Source organism: Natator depressus, chromosome 6, assembly GCF_965152275.1.
Source record: "Natator depressus isolate rNatDep1 chromosome 6, rNatDep2.hap1, whole genome shotgun sequence".
NCBI classification, from domain to species: Eukaryota; Metazoa; Chordata; order Testudines; family Cheloniidae; genus Natator; species Natator depressus.
The window spans coordinates 21,368,811-21,390,774 of record NC_134239.1 but is presented as its reverse complement, the minus strand read 5'-3'; the positions used below and the strand labels follow the sequence as shown (position 1 = coordinate 21,390,774).

Sequence of the window (21,964 nt, the reverse complement as noted above, 5' to 3'; positions counted from 1 at the left end):
ACCCTCCCATCCAGTTTTTTAAGCACTCCAGCTGGGCTATAAAATTCAGAAAAACACCACCATCTTGGTTAATTATAAGATATTTCCTCTCACACCTTCAGTGTTTGCTAAAGAAGAGCTAGGATATAAATATACAGTGCAACGAGTAGAGGCTTAGCAATATGACTCCCCTCAACACTAGTGGGTGCCTTATAGCTAAAATCCCTTCACTCCCAGCCTCACCCAAATGTGTGGAAAATGTCACCCCTTAATGATGTCAGTATTCCTGCATCACTGCCTCAGAAACCACACAACTATTGTTCTATGCAACCAGGCAGGAATGCGTGTGAGTGTCAATAAGTAGATTATGCAGTGTTGTAGCCGTGTTGGTCCCAGGATATTAGAGAGACAAAGTGGGTGAGGTAACTCACCCGGCTTAAGCTTAATAAGTAGCAGACAGATATGTAAAACTCCAGTGCATAAGTTGCTGTGTAGCAACCTCAGCGACTGCACCTACTAAAGGTTTATATTTTCCTTCCATGAATGCAGCTATTTCCTTTCCCCTTTGGGAGGCAGGGGAGCCTCATATCCTTGCTGGAGCCCTGAAGATGTATCCATTTCCCCCCCTACTTTAACTCCCTGGTTTCTTTAGGTTCTGCATTGCAGCGTGGAGCCTCCTAGCTAAGGACTAGCAGACACAGAAGAAGAGGCACTGACTGAGCATGGAAACCAAGCAGCCCTCTCACCACTAGACATGGTCCGTCCAAGTCAGAGGGGTGCTGACAGAGGGACAATGCTGCTGAATGCGTGGTACCTATTTGGAAGCCTGCACTTCAGTCCCTGGGTCTATCAAACTGATACCTTTGTGATGGTCAGTCAAGGTATCAGACAGAGAATAAAATAGATTCCCAGTTATGGACAGTTTGGAACCATGTATCCAATACTCACTTGACTCCATAGCGATCCCGGAACATGATGTGGTTTCGAAAGGTGCGGTTGACATCTAAGTCTATCTGCTTGATTTCTGATGAGAAGCTCCTGGCTTGTTCTTTCATTTTCTGGATGGAAGTGAGGGACAGAGAAAGGAAACCCATTAGACAGCCACATATATCATCTCTAGAAATAGAACATTTCAAGAGAAGAGACCTCTTCATTCTAGAGAGGGAGCTCAGAACCACCAGCCAGCCTATAACTCTTCGGTATTTAACGATAACAAAGCAACAACAGAATGAGGGAAACACATGCAGACTTGGAGAGGGAGCACAAAATGCAGCCTGTCTATGGATTACTAGTCTCGCTTCCTCCCCAGCATTTTTATGAGGCCGGGAGAAAGGAAGAACACCCTTAGGAACATTTCCATATGTCTTTCTCAGTGATACTGCACTCGTAACAAGCAGCATTTCAGGTTCATTCATTTCAGACAAAGTGAAATCAAGAAGCTGAGATTTTAAACAAGGTCTGGTCCCTCCATTTCTGATTCCGTTACTATGGAAAAAGTGCGGAAGTGGGAACATGGACCAGTCTAGCAGACATGGACTAGACACATCTTCTGCCTGTTAGTTTGCCATTGAGAACAATGAGTCTGAAGCCACTTAACCCTCTCAGTGCCGTCGTATATGCCAGGTACATGCAGACACTATTCTCATTTCTGTTCAGGAGCACACCAGAAACATATAGAAAATGTGCTAATCTGTGCAGAGGGACACAATCAGGTACATCCTGAAGTTCTGTTCATAGGAATTTCTATTAAATAAATCCCACCACCGAGACCTAACGTGCACCGGCAGCGCAGCAAGGCTCGTGCCCTACTTTCCTTCAAAGGTTTCTTTATTATTGAATTATCCCTGAGAAAAGATTAAGCTGCACACTCACCACTGAAATCTAGAATAAATCCCCCACCACTACCACCAGTGCCAAATCTGAGCTCCCGAACATTAAAGATTTCTATCAAGGGACCACACCAGCAGGTTTTTAGAATGGATTGTTTCTACTCCGATCTCTGACGCGTACACCATGATCCAGTGGATCGATGGTTGCCTCTGAAGCTCTTCAGAACAGAGACCGTGTTATATTTGGTCTTGTAAAGCACCAAGGTGGCTCTTGGTGCTTAGAAAAATAATACATATTAATACATAGCTCATAGACCAATAGCAGAGACCCCTAGGTATTCTTGGCCTAGATGCTGTGCAGTGCAAAATTTTATGGTCTAAGCAGCTCCATGATTTGATTGCTAATTACAATTTCCCTCCTCCCCAGAGAAACAAAACCATCTTAAGCCTATTAACCCCTCCTGGGGCTTTTTTTAAGTAGAGATTACACTGAGCCTTGAAGAGGGGTTCTGGCTTGTCCACTAGGGATGGGACCAAGACTAGTAAACCGGTACAGTTAAGAATAAAAGTTAAATACATAGCAAGACTCCCTCTTTGCAAAGAGATTTGTTGGTTTATTCTCTAAGCCACATTCACTGAAAACAAAGATGGCATTGACTAAAAGGATTGATGCCTGCTAATGCTCAGGGCCCATCGTATTTGAAGGAAATCAAACCACTACTATATGCTCACCTCACCCTAATACAGGATCCTTGCTCAAAGCTCCAGAGGAAGGCAAAAACCCTTCCAGCTCTTAACAAACATGCCCCATGGAAGAATTACTTACCAGCCCCAAAGGTGGCACTCAGCTTAAGCGTGTGCATGCAAGTAAGAATCACCATGCTGTAGCTAAGCATCTGAACTCATTTATATCCCTTAGATACCACTGGCAACCACATAATTGTCCGTTTGTTCTTTAAGCCCCTGAGGCTATTTAGTGAATGAAATGTTCTACCACCGAGTTTTGGAGCAGCCTGAGATGTAACTGCAGGTTAGAGTGCACACGACTGAACAGTGATGCCACACTGGAGACCAGCACGAGGCTCCTCGTTAACCTACAGGCAGGAAGCCTTGCATATCAGTAATAGATACACAGATGGATGGTAGGGAGCCACTGCTTTAAAGATGTTAGTGGATCCAATTTACAGTATCCGCAGGTTGCCATTTCCCCTAAAGCTGCCACATCAATTTGGAGTTTTGGATAGAAGAGCCCATCACACCCAGAGCCGGCTTCAGACTCATAACTGACTAGCAGCCCTGATCTGCCTAACAGCAACACAGGCACTGGCTGAACACCATGTGGGGTTTCCATCCTCCACAGAAAATGCTCAGAGGCGATTGTGACCTTTACATATTGTAGCCTGTAGCAGTAGCATTAACTCTGAACTTGTACCAGGGTTTGTGAAGGAGACACTGAAACTAGGGCCCAGGCAGAATTATTGCCTGTATAAACTAAGGGAGAATGAAGGGAAGGGAGCAGTAAAATGTGATGCTTAGGAGTGGTTTAGTTTTCTAGCATTAATACTACAGGTATCCTTTCTTGCACCCTACGGCGTCTTACATGTTACAAGGAAGCAGGCTACATGAAGCACCCTTACTACATACACTAGGGCACTTTGGTTCAAGTTCATTAACCAACCCAGGCTCCTGCTGGTAGCTCACTCACTAAAGGAACAAAGTAACTCCAATGTAATCAATGTTTCCTATTAATACAAAAAACATTTCAGTCTCCACTGATTGGGGAGTCCCTTAAGAGGCCACAAAGGGAACTAGAGCTGACTTCAGAGCAACCCTCAGCCGCGATTCTGACCTGCTAAAACAAACCCCCTTTCACACCCACTCATGAATAATTACAAACTGAATGCACTTGCCCAGAGATTGCACCTGTTCTAAGGAGCATCCTGTGCTCAGTGAACAGAGCTGCTCATGGTACAGTATTTAGTATGCGAAGCAATCCTAAAGCCAAGAAGAACAAAGTCACTAGAATGTAAAAGAACAAAGTCACAACATCTTGGGATCTGAATGGCAGATGGTAGCTCAGGGCCTCATGCAAGGTGTTTCAGTCATGAAGGTTCCTTAGCTCTACAGATTACAAGCAATGGGACTACGTTTTCATTTTCAAGTAATTTGTGGACTTCTGAATCTGGCTTGTTCTGCTCAGCTGCACTCTGCTGTTGAGCCCTGCAGATGTTTAAACAGACAGAAGAATAGATGCCACTAGCTAGAAGTACCGACTGTAAAACCAACTTCACCAGTCCCATTTCATAAAACTTTTGAAAACAACAACTGGCAAAAGTTGACAGGTCTGCACTTCTTTCCTCTGGCAAACTCCCACTTTTCCTCCCCTCCTTCAGCTTTAAAGCCATCCTGTTGGGGGATAGAAACTTCATGGCAAAAGATGCATAGGAGGCAGGTATAATAGGCATGGGGCGGCTCTGCCTCCCCCGGCACCGCCGCTGCCTCCAGACACCTGGTTGTGAGTTTGGTGGGAGACGTTTTTGCTTTATTATGCCCCACGCAGGTTCCAGGGCAACTGAGGAGGCAGTTTGTCCTATTCAGCATCCTGGGTTCATCAGTAATCTCCCTGGACTCCAGGGAGATCACTGATGAACTCAGGAAACTGAGTAGCAAATACTGTCTCCTCAGCCATCCCAAAACCTGCATGGGGCATATAAAAAGCTCAGGTTCTTCTTTGGGAAGAGACACTGTCATGCTGCAGCTTTTCCCAGGCATCTTGGGGTTGGGAGGGAGAGAAAGGGACAGCACAGCTGGCCTGGGGCTCTTCCGGGCAAGTTGGGAGGGGCTTGGCCGGGTCTCCTCTGGACAGGTGCTGGAGGAGGGGAGGCTCGACACCCGAAGCTTCGGCCAGCCCGGGGCTTCTCCAGCTGCGGGGGATGGGACACTCGGGGCTCCTCCAGGTGGGCAGAGGGCTCATGGTTCCAGCCTCAGGGATGGGGGGGGGAGTTTGGGGGCCAGGCAGAAGAGGCGGAGCTGGGAGCTAGCCTCCCCAAAGGGAGGCTTCACCCACCACCCATGTATGAGAGATCAAGTTCCACCTATGAGTCATTCTCCTCCCATGCTCAAACTCCCTCACAAGTGGCTAACACAAAGACACTTGTAACATAAACATCCACGTTGGTGCAGTAGCTTCAAAGGCACTACACCCAAATCCGAGGCCATTGTTACAGACTGCATTCAGCCCTGCACCTCACGATCGCAGCAGATAGTCCTGGTGCCACTTTGGGAAGTCCTGAAGTGGCAACACAGGACCATGGAAAATTGGCAAGAGATATTGATGTCTCCAACAATAACCAACGAGTGCTAATCTGCACGGAGGAAGATAGGGAAGACATATCTAAAGGTGACTCAACGAGATCTTAGTAAAAATTAAGCAACACAAGAGTAACAAAAATCAGAGCTATTCCCTGGAACACTTGGGGGCCAAAGTGAACAAGGACAGTGAGGTATCAAAACTTACCAAGAAAGAGTATCTTGAAAGATAACATCTTGGCTGAAAGGAGGCTAGAGAGAGACTTAGGAACCAGGTGAAGCCATAAAACCTGCCATTGTTGGGGATCCCAGACAAAAAACAACTGACTTGCTGAGCTCCATAGAGGAGTGTTGGTTTAATCCTGCAGGATGCTGAATGCCCGCTGAAAGGTGCAGGGAACCCGCAGCTCCCACTGACATGAGGGTACTCAACACCTCTCATCAAGAGCTCAGCACCTTGTACGTCCTGGCCCTGTATCCAGAAGCTCCTCCAGCTGGATATGCAAGGAGATACTCGTTACGTAGAGATCCCTATGGGTAAACGTGGGAAGAACGAGGACACTAGTAGCCTTATTATGATGGCCCTGCCTGATGTTAGGGACAGGGAGAGTCCTGAAAACAGCATGAGCAGCTCTGTGTAAAGGAATTTCAAGACAGCTAAGTATTGGCCTTGTTCCACACTCAGGACTCCACGTTGGCCTCAGCGGGAGCAGCGAGAGGCCAATGCTGAGCACTTATGAAAATCCCACACAAAATATTTTTTCCTCCTGATTTAAACTCCCTGGCAGAGGCAAGGAGGAGAGAGAGAGAGAAAGACTTTGGGCCCCCTTAGAGCAAGCATTATAGAGGAAAGAGTCAAGGCAGCTATTTTGTTCCCGACACACAAATCCATGGTTTCTGAGAACTGGACTCTAAACCTCTTCTGGATGAAATTAGAAAGAGAACTAATTGCTGGCCTCAGGTGGCACCAAGGCTGAGGAAGATTAAGAAGAGCTGCTTTCAGGGATTTGTGTCATGCAAAGGCTCTTACGCTGTGTGGTTCCTGTTTATTGCAGACCCCTCAGGAGTTTATCGTTAAACTACTTGTGACTTTCATTTATTCAGATTGTTTTACTTATTGTGCGGCGTGGCATGCTGGGGCTCTTCTGTACCCTCTCCCATGATGGTTGGAGAGAAAAATGCCAGAGAAACCTCACTAACCCTGCTTTTTGGGATGATCTCGGTTCCATGTTCTTGTATGTCTTACGAGATTATATATACCAGCAAGATTTTGCTATTAATATCCATGTTTGACTAACTGTAATAGGCAGGAAATTATTAGAAATACTTGGGTCTACTGGATGAGACACTTTACTCTCTTACCCTCTGCCTCTGAAGTGTAACCACGGGGCTATGCTGCGTTTGCTTTACTGTATTGTTCTTATTGCCAGAAATAATACAAAGTTCAAAAGACCCCTGTGTTGTGAATACCTTTTCTCTGGCATGCAGCTCCCTCCTGTGCCTGTTAGCAGCACTCAGCTGGCCAGAGGAAGCTCCAGACAGCCATGGGAGGTGCTCTTCCCCCCCCCCCCCCCCGCCCACTCCTCCGCAGGCCCTGCATGCTGCTTCTATAATACTCCTGTCCTCTGTTGGGTTTGGGGAGCAAAAGACCAAGTGATCTTTGCCGCATGCTCTGCGGAAATGCTACTAGCCTGATGTCTGAAACCCAGCCACATTTAGGACGATGGCAAACAACCGATCAGGAAAGAGTGGAAACCACTAATGGGTGAGGGTAGTGGGACAATCATGGAAGTGCCATGAGGATGGCTGCGGGGGTGATTAGGAAGCAAGAACAATTATTGACCTAGTGCTCCCATGAACTGCATGCAGAAAAGGATGCTGGAAAGTAGCCACTATGTTTCTTGTTAAAATGTTTTTATTACAATCAAACTCAATAAGCCCTCTTGTTCAATTTCTTGTTTAACACACACAGATATTGTTTAGTTCATGCCAAAAAATCCTCAAAAGATCTAGCTTTGTAAAGAGATTTAATGGGAGGCAACGGAATCAAGACTTTTCTCCTATTTATAAAGGAAATCCTGTAAACTGAATAATTTTTAATAGACTATTTCAATAGTATATTTCTATATAAAAGGGCCGAGGGTCTGAAAATAAAAGACACCTGTCATTTCAACCTAAGCTGCAATGATGCTGCCAGCAAAACCAAATTTCAGTGAAATGAGGGAGTGGGGGAAGGGGGGGGATGTTTCATAACCCAGAACTCTTAAATACACAAATCCTTAAATGAATTCTCAGCTATGTGATTTTCCCTGGACTTTAATTGGGTCATGCTGCTAAAATCCTTTTCCATATTGGCTTGAAAATTCATCCATCAAACCCAGCTGTGCAATGAAAATATAATAGCAAAAACTGTAGTGAAGAGAGATTTTGGCTGTCTCAGTTTTTGGCGGACTTGGGACACTTTAAAAAGGAGCCAGAAAATGCTGAGCACCTACTCTTTAAGCTATCTCAAGTTCGACGTCCCACTCCCCAAAACAAACCCAACACACCCAAAAACTTGTGATCACTTTTGAAAACATTGGCCACTATCTTCAGTGACCAGTTTCAATCAGATACAGCAACATCTAAAACGTCTGTTGGCAGAGTCCCAGTAGTACAGTTTGAAGCAACCAATATGCCAGAAAGAGCTTCTGGATTTAGGGTCCTTTTGACACAGTGGGGTGGAGGGTACAAATGGATAAAAAGAGTCAATCCTCTTTTTATTTTCAGTCTGTACTCTTACTTGTAGCACCTCTGAATGTAGAGGAAGAAAGGCTTATGGGACTGTCTCCCAGATCAGTGGTGATAAAGAGAGACAGAACACAGTGAAAGGAGCAGTGATTCACTCCTTCACCTATTTCACTAGTGGGAACCAAAAGTTAACATCCGCTGAATGGTATTCACTACACCACGGCCTACTGGGGAAGGGACACAGATGGTATTCTGTCTCCCTCTCCAAAACCCCTCCATCAAGAGATCACACATCCATCCATCATCTCCCACCTTCTGATGGCTCAGGCTGCAAGAGTGCGGGTCTAACTTATCATGATGTACCGGAATCCCAGCAGACTGGCCACAGGTTTATCCACACACACATCCCCTTGTGACCACTGCTATGAAGGCACCATACCTCATACTTTCCTTCATTCTCAGTCTTCACCTTCTCGATGTCCAGCAGGAGTGACCAGACCTGGCCTCGCACCTGCAGGGGGATCCCTTTGTAAACCCTGCGGAACATCTGCAGATTAAATGGAAAACAAGATAACGTTAATGCAACAAGCCTCCAAGACAGATGTATTTCAAGCACAGAAGCCTCCTAAGTGGAGCATCTCAAGGAGACCATTGACATGGCAGTGAATGATTTGGTAATTAAATGACCCCCTCTTACAGTCTCAGCCATTGTTAATTCCCTCTATGAGGTCAATTCAATCCAAGACAGAGCAGGAGCACTCACATGCTGCAAGAGTGTGGGGATCTTCACTGGGACTCTCCTCTGCAGACAGAGATACTGTCTTTCCAGAGGCAGCATGGTACATCTGGAAGGGGCCAGACCCCAACATCCACACATGCATCTTCCCCATTCTGCATGGAAGAGAGCTTGGGGACTTTGGCAGCAGTACCCCACCCCTCCCCGTCAACGCAGCAGGGAGCAGTCTGCATAGGGCAGACTGGGCCCAATGAATACTGGGCTCCCGCTGGGGAGCTTCATGGAGTGCATCTGCATTGAAGTTATGCTGTCAGGGAGGAGATGGTGCTGCAGGGGAAGGAAGAAGGTTGAGAGGCTCAGCACAAATGGCCCAGAGTATGTGTGATACTCCCCAGGGATTCCCAGCGTTGTGAAGCACCTCACAACACCTGCCCCTAGTGTGAAGCACTCTGCTCTGTGCCTGCCGGGGCTGAAACCCAGCAGCCAGTGGCCACATAATCCCTGCCTCCCAGGTCTGTACAGATGTTGCCCTCTCTTGTGCAAGCTAGCGATAGGCACACGCCAAGCCCCGAGCCCTCGGAGCACTCCCTGCAGTATCCAGCTCCTGTCGCTGGACTCTCAGGGTAGATCTACACTGGAATAAAAGAGCGGCTCGCCTGGGTCAGCTGACTCAGTCTTCGGGGCTAAAAACTGCTGTGGAGACGTTTGGGCTCAGGCAACCTCCTCCCCTCACAGGATCCCAGAGCTCAGGCTCCAGCCCGAGCCCGAGCGTCTACACAGACATTTTACTGCCTTGCAGCCCACGCACCACGAGCCCAAGTCAGCTGACCCGGGCCAACCCCGGGTGTTTAAGTTTTGTGTAAACGTACCCTCATAGTAATCACCAAATTCACTGTACCCAAGGGAACAGCATACACACAGCTTGACTGGCACAACTCAGGATCCGGTCCTTTATAACATCACAACACAGAGATACACTTATAACTGTTTCACTATAAATGTATGATCGAAGATTAAGATTCAAGAGATATGGAGTAAGGATAATGGAAACAGAAATGGTTACATATCAAATTAAAAATGTAGCACACTTCCTAGAGTCTGAACTTAACTTTAACAGGCTAAAATCTTTGTCTTAAGCAGTTTCCAAACTAAAGCAATCTTCCAGCATCAGCAACCTACATGGCTGGGATCCACCATTCACGGATGCAAAAAGGGCTGTCCTTTTTGCCCCTGGATGACAGTGCACCTCTAGATGAAAGCTGTTTCCCGTAGCTTTTTTTCTCTTCCTGTTGACTCCCCATCCCCCGCGTTGACTCATGTCAACAGCACTTCCATTCTTTTGGCTTACAATGCTTAATCTACATATGAACCTAGGCAGACACGTGAGTATACAGGCCTTTGTCTGACCCAAAACCTGTTTGTCAGTTCTGTCTTGGACAGAGGTTTTAAAACATGTATTTAGCACATACAACTTCTGAAATATCACCCGTACACACAACACACAATGATGATGAGGATCAGCATGCTTCTGGCTTTCATTTAAGATCTCACACAACATGCTTTATAGAGAAGTACTCTTATAGCAATGTGTTGGGTGTAGCGAGTTTGTCAGGACTGTTAGGCATTGCTGACAGAGTAGTGAACCCTTTGCCAGCTGACATCAATGGGCCTCTGTGTCCCATCGTCATCCAGGTTTGGGGGAAAGATTTTTCTATGGGAGAAAGGGGGACACCACCGCACTCCCTAATTGGACAATCCTGGGCTGTCAGGGAATCTCCACGGACACAAATGATCTGTTCCTGTGGCTTAGGGTGACCGTACACCCCGTTTTGGCTGGGACAGTCTGTTTTTTAAGCCCTGTCCTGGCCATCCCGACTTTTTGGCAAAAGTGAACATTTGTCCCAAACGGGACCCAGCCCCGTGCAGGGGAGGGAGAGGACTCAGGCAAGCAGCTCGGGACAGCCCCGTGCACAGGGTAAGGGGGGGCCAATAGGCCATAAAATTTCCCTTTTCACCCTAACATTTCCCAGAGTGGAAGAAAATTAGCCTGCTCGAAAATAACAGCCCAAGATTAAACCTGGAGCTGGATAGAGTAATGACATCTTGCTTAAAATCAGGGCCTCCTACTACATCTCAAATGGGATGGAGATCTGACTGCACCTGTGCAGCTCCTACTGTTTTAATTCTTGTTCAGTAGTCACATGCCAAAGATATGATCTTGCAAATGCTTGTTGCCAGGTGTGGTGCTTGCGTACTGCGAGTGGGCCCATTGAAACCAAAGGGACTATTTGCAGTAGTAAGCTTTCTGCCCAGTTGTAAGCATTTGTAGCCCGCACCTCGGGCTAGCCTACACGTTTTCCCTTTGGGAAATATGGTCACCTTACTGTGGCTTTAAAACATGGGAGAAGAATGGTCTGGGCTAATATTCTGATTACTACTACTGGGAAGGAAGTAAAATACTCCATATGATACTCCTAATATTAGAAAAACAAAAGTGCATGCTTGGTTGTTTTTTTGCAATGTGTTTGTGCATTTAACAGCACTTTGTGTCTAGTCTCTTCCATTTTTCCCCTCGTCAGGTCAGTTTCTTTCTTGATGAAAAGCTCTTTAATCATCAATGGCAAAAAAAAAATTTAAAAAAAGTTTCATCCCTTCTATCAAACATGAATGTTTTAAAAAAATTTCAAGATGTTTTTGTGACACTAGCAGGCCAGATGCCAGCTCTTGCCTAGGCTGCTGGCATTAGCTAAGAACTGACAAACTCGTAGCTGGACACCAGTCCAGTTCACCTGTATGTTAGTTTTGCTCAAAATAGCTATTAGTCTGATAAGAACGTCAGTGTTTAGACTCTATGAAATGCTTGTAAGTTGCTGCATGCATTAATCTCACTTGTAACGTCTACATTCCATGCTGTAAGGAAATATGTAAGTTTTTCTTTACAACTTTGAAAATGTTTGCTCTGAACTTGTGAACCCATGCACGGGAATCCTCCCCACTGCCCATCCAGGAGGGCTATCAAGAAACATCATCATAGAAAGGATTGGTTAATGGCTCTATCGCAACCATGGAGCAGTACATGCAGAAGGCTTCATCCCATCACTTTGAATGCTGGACGATGGAAATTAAAATAGCATATGTGAAAATTTTTCATCTCTTTGCTGTTTGAACTCTCACAGAGCCAGAAATCCCCTAGGGTTACCTGGTTTCTGCCCTGACACACACTTTCAACTGACAGATCACTACAACTCTGTCACTCCTAGGATTTCGATGGTAACTCATTTGTGCGTATATGTTTGCTTGCTTTAATCTGTAAATAACACTCCTATTCCTTTTTCCTGTTAATAAATCTTTAAATAGTTGATTACAGGATTGGCTACTGGCATTGTCTTTGGTGTAAGATCCAGACTACCAATTGATCTGGGTAAATGACTGGTCTCTTTGGACTGAAAGCAACCTGAATATTGTGTGATTTTTGATGCAAGTGACCATTTATCATTTAGTCCAGTCTGCCTGCATGGCAAGATAGACTGGAGAGTCTAATGGGACTGTGTCTCCACGGTGCAACTGTTGTAGAAATGCAGGCGTTCGCATTTGTTACTGCTTTGGTGAAATCTAATTATAGAACATACCACCACTTTGGGGTGCCTGCCCTATTTCTGACAATCTGCCCTGGAGTAGGCATTGACGGTCATGAGCCACTCCAGACAGTACAACAGTTTTCTTCTTGTGAGTTCAACCCATCTTCCCCACAACCTTGAATGGTCTTTCAGCTGCAACATTAAAAAAAACCAACAAATAATCCCACCACCTGTGACTAATGAGGCAATGATTTTGGCATAGAAATTTTTAATAAATTTCACAGTAGAGATGCGGGGACAAATGACAAGGCATGGAAAAGAGGGTCGGGTTTGGAGAGTGAGCCCACCCCACACTTACTCCAGTGTGAGCTCCTCTTCCACAGGGCTGGGCCTAGCTCCCTGCTCCAAGTGTCGTGACCTGGCCATGTGGTCACGACGCACTCAGGTCTGGCATGCCCAACCCTCCGTCAGGTCACAACACCCAGAACAAGGAGCTGAGCCCAGCCCTGCAGGATAGGAGCCGTCACTGCAGGGTGAGCTCGTCATGGACTACATTCAAATTCATGATTATCATGAACACTGTGACATCTGTCCCAAAATCGTAGCCTTAGTTACTAAGGACCCCGTGGCGCTTTAAATTGGCCTGGGTGCTGCCCAAACGCTAACCCTGCCATTTACATTCTGCCTACTTAAATTTCACCGGCCGTTTCCATGGGGTGTTTTCTTCACTGTTATGTAGCGTTAGTGCATGATGGCTGCTACATTGCAGTGGTGGCCTGAGCATTTAGACTCTAAGTGGCTTCAGAAAAAAGCCTGCTTTACTGTATACGCCACTGAGTTACTGACGTGCTCCTGAACACAGCTCCATTCAGTTTCCTACACTGGGTACAAAGGTTTCTATTTTCAGCTTCCTATTCCAACTTATCTTACAATCAGTTTTACAGAATTATTTCCGTGCTTTGTATATTGAACGGAATCAAGTTCATGCATTTGTACATAGGCGAATAAAGCTAATATGAACGTGGTACCTATTTTATATTATCTTGCAGTTTACATGTATCAAAACACTCAAGTGACTCTGTAGGTTGCATTGTAAGGTAACGGTATAACTGTTGGTGTCCTGGGCTAGGAGGCAATGAATTCACTTTTCCATGCTGCCTTATTTCTTTACACAACTGTCGTACACAGGAGCCTTAGTCATGGACCAGGACCCCATTGTACTAGGTGCTGTGCAAACAGAACAAAAAACAGTCTCTGCCACTCAAAAAGATTAGCCTATATATAAGACAAAAGACAAAGGGTGGATTCAGACAGACAAGAGCACAAGGAGAATCACAGCAGCATGTGGGCTAATAATAAACGTTGAGATTACACTGCCATTCTGCTGCACATTGATATTTCCCCATTTAGTTGGGACATGATTAGAACACTGTTCCTTTCAATTAATTTCATGTGGAAGTTAGATGAGCCCATGATTCTTAACATTCATACCATGACAGAATACGATCAAGGGTGCAAATAATATCACGATGCAATATTCTTGTCTACAGTAAGCACTTCCAAAAGGCTGTCCCACTTTTGACCCTGATCCTACAAATGCTTACAACTGGGCAGAAAGCTTACTACTGCAAATAGTCCCTTTGGTTTCAATGGGCCCACTCACAGTACGCAAGCACCACACCTGGCAACAAGCATTTGCAAGATCATATCTTTGGTATGTGAATACTGAACAAGAATTAAAACAACAATAGGAGCTCCACAGGTGCAGTCAGATCTCCATCCCATTTGAGATGTAGTAGGAGGCCCTGATTTTAAGCAAGATGTCATTACTCTATCCAGCTCCAGGTTTAATCATGGGCAGTTATTTTCGAGCAGGCTAATTTTCTTCCAAAGATAAAACTTTCTTCTCCTTCTTCCCACCCTGGGAAATGTTAGGGTGAAAAGGGACATTTTATGGCCTGTTGGGTAGCTAGAGCAGCATGCTGATCTCTTTTGGAGAGTGTTCCAGAGTCTCAGTCCAACTGAAGGCTCTGTTGCCTGGTCTCTGGAGCAGCTGGCTGCAGAACATTGAGACCCAAACCTATTTCATGTTTGGATCTAGTTCAGGGGTGGGCAGGGTATGGAAGGCTGTGCCCCCAAAACAGCCTGGCCCCCGCCCCCATCTGCACCCTCCCACTTCCTGCCCCGACTGTCCCCCTTGGAGCCCCCAACCCATCCAACCCTCCCACCCCCGCTCCTTGTCCCCTGACCGCCCTATTCCATGACCCCCGCAACTGCCTGCCCAGGACCCCACCCCCATCCAACCCCCCCACTCCCTGTCTCCTGGCCGCCCTCCCCCAAACCTCCGCCCCATCCAACCGCCCCCTGTCCCCTGACTGCCCCCCAGGACCTCCTGCCCTCCCCCTTACCATGCCGCTCACAGCGGCAGGACAGGCTTATTGGAAAGCCTGGGAGGTGGGTGGGTGCAAGCCGTGCAGCGACGCAGCTGCGGGGGAGGGGCCGGGAGCTAGCCTCCCTGGCCAGGAGCTCAGGGGCCGGGCCGGATGTGGCCCGCGGGCCCTACTTTCCCCACCCCGATCTAGTTGCACTGGAATGTAACTGACTTAAAACAATGTGAAAGAGAAAGGGGGGGGGGAGGAAACCAGTGTGTGAGACAGGAACAGGAAGAGAAATCTTAAGCCATAGAGATGTTGATGAAGAACCAATGAAAGCCTTGCTCCAGGCAGGAGTCTGGATGACTTTAGCACAAAGGAGGAGATGAAAGCCAGGAACCCCATATTGAATCAGTTAAAATTCCCTCCTGATCAATTTATTTCCAAAGGATTAGAGAGTTCGAGGCTAGCAGTGACATTTTCCTGAGGTATAATAAGCAGCTCAACTCTGCAGGGAGGAAACATTTGGCTTTGAATCTGAACATTCAGCAAATGTTATTGCTGAACTTTAATGAATTCACCAGGATTCAGTAAACGGCTTTCAACACCCCATTGGGAGTGTAGCAGGTAGAAAGGGCGTAACAAACCAAGCTAAGGGCATGGCCACACTGGAAACTTAAAAGCACTGTCGCAGGAGCACTCCCACGGCAGTACTTTGACGTGCGAATGTGGTTGCGCGGGAGCGCTGGGAGACAGCTCTCCCCCAGAGCTCCTGGTAATCCACCTCCACCAGGGGATTAGCTCCCAGCGCTCAGAGCCTGTCTACACGAGCACTTTAAAGCGCTCAGACTTGCTGCGCTCAGGGGAGTGATTTTGCACACCCCTGAGCCAGCAAGTCAGAGCACTATAAAATGTAAGTGTAGAAAAGCCCTAAGATTGTATTTAATAAACTGCCTCTGGGTTATTTACCTGATGGCTTCTTTCCTCCCACCACCCACAAAAATGAAAGTGGTAAAACCTCGAAGCCCTGGGAAAAAAGAGCAATTTCCCTTCACAATGAAACCCAAAAGAAAATGAAGACATTGTAGGAGACGATGACAATCTACACCAGGGGATGAGATGACTGGGCATAATGGGTGCAGTTCGTTCTTCTTAACCTCTTCTAGCTGCTTCCTGTTTCAGAGGGGAAAGGATTTTTTTGTTTAAACATCGCTATTTTGCTGTATATCTTTGCAAAAGGTTAGAAGTCCAGGCCTTTGGGAAACAATAGGGAAGCAGAGGAGCAGCTGCCTCCCATACCTAATGTTAAAAGTAGAGTGACCAGATGTCCCAATTTTATAGCGACAGTCCTGATATTCAGGGATTTTTTTTTCCATATAGGCACCTATTACCGCCGCCCACCCGCATCCTGATTTTTCACACTTGCTACCTGGTCACCCTAGTTAAAGGAGACCTAAAGAGGAAAGAATAAAAGGGCTTATACCTTCTTTTTAGTATCTCTAGGACACTAACACCTAACGGTCCCTACTAAAATCGGGCCCCTCTGCCATAGGTACTATACAGACAGACAATCCCTCCCCTGAAGAGCTTACAAGATACAAGACAAAGGGTAGGAGAAAGAAATGTCATCCCCAGCTGGTAATTAAAGTATGGCGACATTAAGGGTTTGTCTACATGCAGCAGCAATGCATCCTAGAGGGAGTGACACTTCTAAAACACAGTAATATGTTATGCTTTAATTGGTCCAAGTAGACCCTGGTGGTGTGCACAGAAGGTTCCCTAGTGCACAATACTACATTAATGCACACTTGGGAACCTTTAGTCCACACCAGCAGCATCTACACATACTAATTAATGCATGATATGTTAGTGCACTTTAGAAATCACACACCCATAGGGTGCATTACCCCATCACGTAGACAAGCCCTAAGTGACATGCTCAAGGTCAAACAGGAAGACTGTAGCAAAGCCAGGAACTGAACCCAAGTTTCCTGAAGTCCAGTCCAGCATTTTAACTACAAGATCATCCTTCCTTTCTAGGCTTCATGATGGATAAAGCTCTGCAACTGCTTATCACAAGTTTTTTTTCCCCAATCACAGAAATATCAGATCAAGCCTAAGTTCCCCACTCTTCTGCCTCGTTTTGTTTATGGTCTCCCTTGAAAAGCACCCAGCATTATGATGGAAGAGTGCTATCAGCCTTTATAAAAGGGTGGGGTGCTGAACCTCTAACCAAAAGGCTTTTCTTCCAGCTGTTAAGCGTTTTTGTTAATCAGGTGTCAACAAAAACAAACTAAAAATCTCTTGCCCACTCGACCCACTTTCATTTTGTCACTATCCATCATAAACCTATTAATTTGCCAGGCAAAGACAGGGTGAATAAGATGTGGATTTCTAACAGCTTCAAATATATATATAAATATATATATATATATATCAATATAAATATAAACAATTTTTTTTTCTTTTTAAACTGCCTTCTTTATCATAAGGTAGCAACCACCTTTAACGCATGAGCCAGTGCCAGGACAGCTCCTCTTCCCGTAAAATTAATGACCCATCTATAAAGGAAACATGCTCCCTCTCTCCCTCTCCTTTGTGATTATTTACTAACCTCGGCTCTGACAGCAGGAGCTGAGCTCTGAAGATCTTTGGGATCAGGGACAAAAAAAGCTTCCCGTTACGAACCCCAGGAAAAAAAACTTGTTCAATTCCTTTTCACACCATAAAGCTGGTTGTTTGATGATCCGTCAGTCATTTAAAACCTGAACTTTCATGTGCAGTTTATTTTGATGGATACCAGTTGTTTCTGAGTTGGTCTGACAGCGAGCAGCCTAAGGGCTTGACTACACTTTTAGCACTGCAACAGCGCAAGCTGCATAGGTGTAGATGTGCCGCTGTAGGTCTTAGCGAAGATGCTACCTGCCCCGATGGGAGACCTTGTCCTGTCGGCATAGATATTCAACCTCCCGAAGAGGCAGTAGCCACGTGGATGGGAGAAGTCCTCCCGTTAACATAGCACTGTCTCCACCGTGGATTTTCCACACCCCTGAGCGACGCAGTTCTACCGCTACCAGGCTGTAGCGTAAACCCAGCCTAACTACTCGCAAGGAGCAATCGACGGAGGGAGTTTAAGAGCTGGAACCTGAAGAATAGTTACAATCCCAGAGGCTACAGCCTCAGATCCAGTCCAACTGCCACTCTTCTAAGATGTCCAGGGTTAGTTGGAATGAGTTGCGTTAGCTCTGTTAGAGTAAGCTTTCAGAGCACAGTGCAAGTTAGCCACTCACGTGAGCCCCACAGATAAAGCCCCACGTGTAGCATTAACAATTTCTTTTCATTTGCTGCAGAGAGAAAAAGCAGTAAAGAAAGGGAGTCACTTTCTTTTTTAAATGATGTTCAGAGGAGGGCAGAAAGGTTCCCCCGCCACCCACCAAAAAATAAAATAAAGAAGGGGTCTCTGCCGTTCTCTCTCTCTTTCTCTCTCACACACATAGAGATCATATAAGTCTTCACTTCTCTGTATTGCTGGAGAACGCTGTGGACAGCTGGAGAACTAGGGGGATTATGACATCCATCACTAGAAACAAACCTGAGCAACTGAGAGGGGAAGGGATTATGAGCCCAATTCTCAGTTGTTTTTGCTAATACTTCCTCCCTCAAACACACACTTGGGAGGAAAAGCTCTGTTAAGAGATTCAAATTCTCCTGCCTCATCAATTAAGAGCTGAGAAAGGTTCCAAGCCAGTTCTCCAGTCCTGGAAAAAAAACCTAATTTTGCTGGAGGGCTATGATGAAACTTAACAGTCCTGCTATTTCAAAATAAAAGGGAAAAAAAATGAAATAGCTTTCAGGCCTCCATGGTATAGCACAAAGAAGAATAAACATGGTGCGATGTTTTTCTTCTGTAAGTCTTATTTAAGAACTTTGCCAGGTTTACTATAAAACACACCCCCCTGAGCACTGCAAGTTTCAGCGCTGTAAAGCACCAGTGTAGACGGTGCACCTGCCCTGGGACCTGTGCCCCTCGTGGTAGCTGCGCCCCTCCCAGCGCTCTGCCGTGACTACATAAGCCACACTGAACATTGCCTGTGTAGACTAGCCCTAAGACAGTGGTACTCAGCCTAGGTGTGCACACGGATATGGACAGCCAGGGGTTCACATTTTTTTTTTAATTCAAGTTGTTGGTGTTGCTGCAGGAATCAGGGGGCCTGATTTCACCAACTGTTGGCAGAACAATACTGCAACAATAGTCTCTCTGCCAGCCCTTCCCTCCCTCTGCTGCCACTAGGATTGACAGATTATTCACTCTTGGGGGTCTTGGTCAAACACTAAAGAGCATTTGAGCATACTGGCTGGTTCATCCTGAGCAGCTTTGTCAGCCTTCGTTTTATTAAGCAGCAGTCACTGCACAGACACCACCAGGATCAGACAAAAAGGGAGGTGAGGCTTTTCTTTTCTGTAATGCTGATACAGACTCTGCCTCAAAACAGACCATCTGTTGGCTGAGAATCTTCCAAGGGAGTCCCCTCCCAGATAATCTGGGCCACACCCACAGCAGCTCGAGGGAGTTATGGAACAACCACACCATGTGTTCCTCTTTCCCTGCTCCCCCAGGGCCAAATCACAGTGGGCAAAATTTATTCCTGGCATAACTCCATTTATTTTAATGGCCAGAAACTAATTATTCCACTAACTCTGTAGCACACGCAGGCTTTGGGCTCAGCCTTGCCTACACTAGAAAGTTGTACTGCTTTAACTTTATTGGTATACTTAAAGCACTACAAGCCCCCTAGTGTGGACATGGTTATATTGGTCAAAAGGTGTACAGCAGTATAGCTATATAGCAGTGACCTTTTTAAGCCACCAGCTGCACGTTTGCCATCACGTCACCTATTATGGTCTCATCCGCCACACCAGGATGTTAGGGAGGAAACATTCTGGCAAGAGGAATGGATCTCTGTTATAAAACCAGTCCCTCGTTGCCGACCCCACAATCTGCCTGCTTGGTTTTGACCTGCCCAGTCTTCAACGGTCCCTGCTGAACAGGTTCTGGACCAGGCATGGTCTCCGTGCACTCTACCACTATCGCTGGGGCCTTCGTGACAGCCCTTTGTGCAGCTGTGGTGCAACACAGACGATGACACACGTTGTCGATGAATGCCTCTGACTAGGTCCAGTGGTGGCCTAGAAGAACTGCATCCCACCACTGAAGATGCCATCGCTTGGCTAGACGACTATGCACACGCAAAATAAAAAATAGTATGGTGAGGGGAATAAGCTATATTAGTATAAGTCACCTTTAAACCAATCTAAGAGTGTCCACACCACAGGTTATACCTGTGTAGTTATTTTAGTAAAATAAAATCATACCATGACGTTACACTCCATATCTTTATGGAAATATGCTTATGCTATGGATATGGCATAACAGATATACTTTATGAAAGATGGCTCATGTAAGGTATCATTGGAAAGGTTATGATTTACTGCATGTGATTATCTGAATGTGATTATCCAATTTGTATGCCTGTATCATTTCTGTATCTGAAGCTAGGAATCTTGAACATGTATCTGTATTTCAAATGTGCTACTTTGGATGACACCCACAACTAGCCCTTCAGGTATAACAATGAAAAAGCCAGACTGGGCTGATGCCCCATCAGCAAAGACAATGTACTATGAAAGAGCTTAGTCTTCCTGTGGATGCTCCAGACAGCCTGCAAGTAATGGCTGCTACAACCCTGCCAAGACATGTGACTGAGTCACCTGGTACTAGACCCCCACCTTGGAATGCCATTGTTTTTCCACTAGAAGACAAAGGGTTCCCGCCATACAGAAAAGCTATATAAGGCAGGGGAGTGACATCATCAGGGTTCTCCTCTACCTCCCCGCCCAAAGAAAAACTAGGAAACACCTGAAAAGAAGAACTGAACTGAGGGGAGAAGAGTTGAGCCCAGGCTGAAAGGATATCTAGCCTGTGAGTAATAATACCTGAAGTTTCAAGCTGCAGGCCAGTGCACCTGGCTTTCAAGAATCTCTGTAATCTGCCTGAAACAACATTTAGGGTGAGAAATTACTATTTGTAGACAATTTCTTTAGTGAATCAAGCTTAGTTTGCATGTTTTGTTTTATTTGCTTAGTAATCTGTTTTGTCTCGTTTGCTATCCCTTTAACCATTTAAAATCTGCCTTTTATAGTTAATAAATTTGTTTTGCTTATTATTGAACCCAGTTTGTGCAATTTCTAACGGGGGGGGGGAGGGGAGGGAGGCCAAGAAGCTGTGCTTATCTCTCTTCACATTGAGGAAGAGGGCGAATTTTTTTGAGCTTGTGCTGTGCAAATTTTTCTATACAGCGCAAGACAATATATCTTTGGGTCTGCACTGCAAGGGAGGTGCGCACCTGAGTGCTGGGGCAAGTCCCTTAAGCTGAGTTTTCCCAGAGCTATCTCAGTGTCTGTGTCTTTCTGCAGCTGGGTGTGGCCCTGCCTGTGCGTGTGCTAGAGGAAGCTTAAGAGCCTGGTTCAGCAAGACAGGTTAAAGGGAGTCCATGCTGGCAAAACAGGCAGGCTCACTGGCATCTCAACACATCAGGTGGCACCTTGAAGGGGGGCAACCTGTCACACATACCCTTACCTGTAACAGTTACAGGTACAAAATTTGCGCTATGAGTAAGCCTGGTACTAGGTCTCCTGTATTAGTGACAGCATGGAACCCCAAGGTCCTGCACTGAGCCTTTAACCTGAATGTGGCTTGCGGTTCTGTTTTGCTTTTAGTTTAGGAGGATACCATACTTGTTGCCGATGAAGAGATGATTAAATACATTTGAATACTTTGCCTTCAAGTTCTTACAGATCAGCGTTAAACTAGGGAATGTAAGCAAATACTCTGTTTCCTGGCCCTGCCTTGACACCACTGGAACTCTCAGATATCAAATAAAACCTTTCCCAAGTTGTCCGCTCTGCTAAGTGAGATAGGGTTCTTGAGAGGCCATTATTCAGTACTAGCTAGTGCTGCCACATGATATTTCACATCACCACATTACTGAAGAAACTCATACAAAGGTGAGAATGTTGTAGGTTCCCGGTCGGTGGTTGTTTGAAAGGGTAGTGCTCAAGACATCGAGATGTTTAGAAGCTTCAGTAAAGCATGCTGGCATGAGAGGAAACTTGGTAATGGGAAACCTTCTACTGAGAACTTCTGGTGTTTCAGAGGAATCTACTGCTAGCTGAAGGATCCTAACCTGTGCTATACTTTAAAAAGGCTTCTTTGTTTTGGTCCAGTATTAGCTTGAAAGGGCCCCATCAGAGTCTAGCAATAGATTGTTTTTAGTAATGAAGCTTTGCCTGTTTCCAGTTTAGGATGGGGCAATTATCTAGCCCTTGCAATGAACATTAATTTCCTCCCCCCTCCATTTTCACTCTTAAATT

At 45.8% G+C, this 21,964-nt stretch overlaps 1 protein-coding gene across 1 annotated transcript in view; it reads right to left on the bottom strand.

The window, feature by feature from the left end:
* The window catches only part of LOC141988780 (uncharacterized), a 174,177-nt gene that overhangs the window by 22,386 nt on the left and 129,827 nt on the right, over positions 1–21,964 (bottom strand). Inside the window, exons 7-8 of the mRNA XM_074954731.1 lie at positions 8,287–8,394; positions 928–1,037 (exon numbers count right to left, since the gene is read on the bottom strand). Coding sequence (XP_074810832.1) covers positions 928–1,037; positions 8,287–8,394 — 218 coding nt within the window. The remainder of the gene's footprint in view (positions 1–927; positions 1,038–8,286; positions 8,395–21,964) is intronic.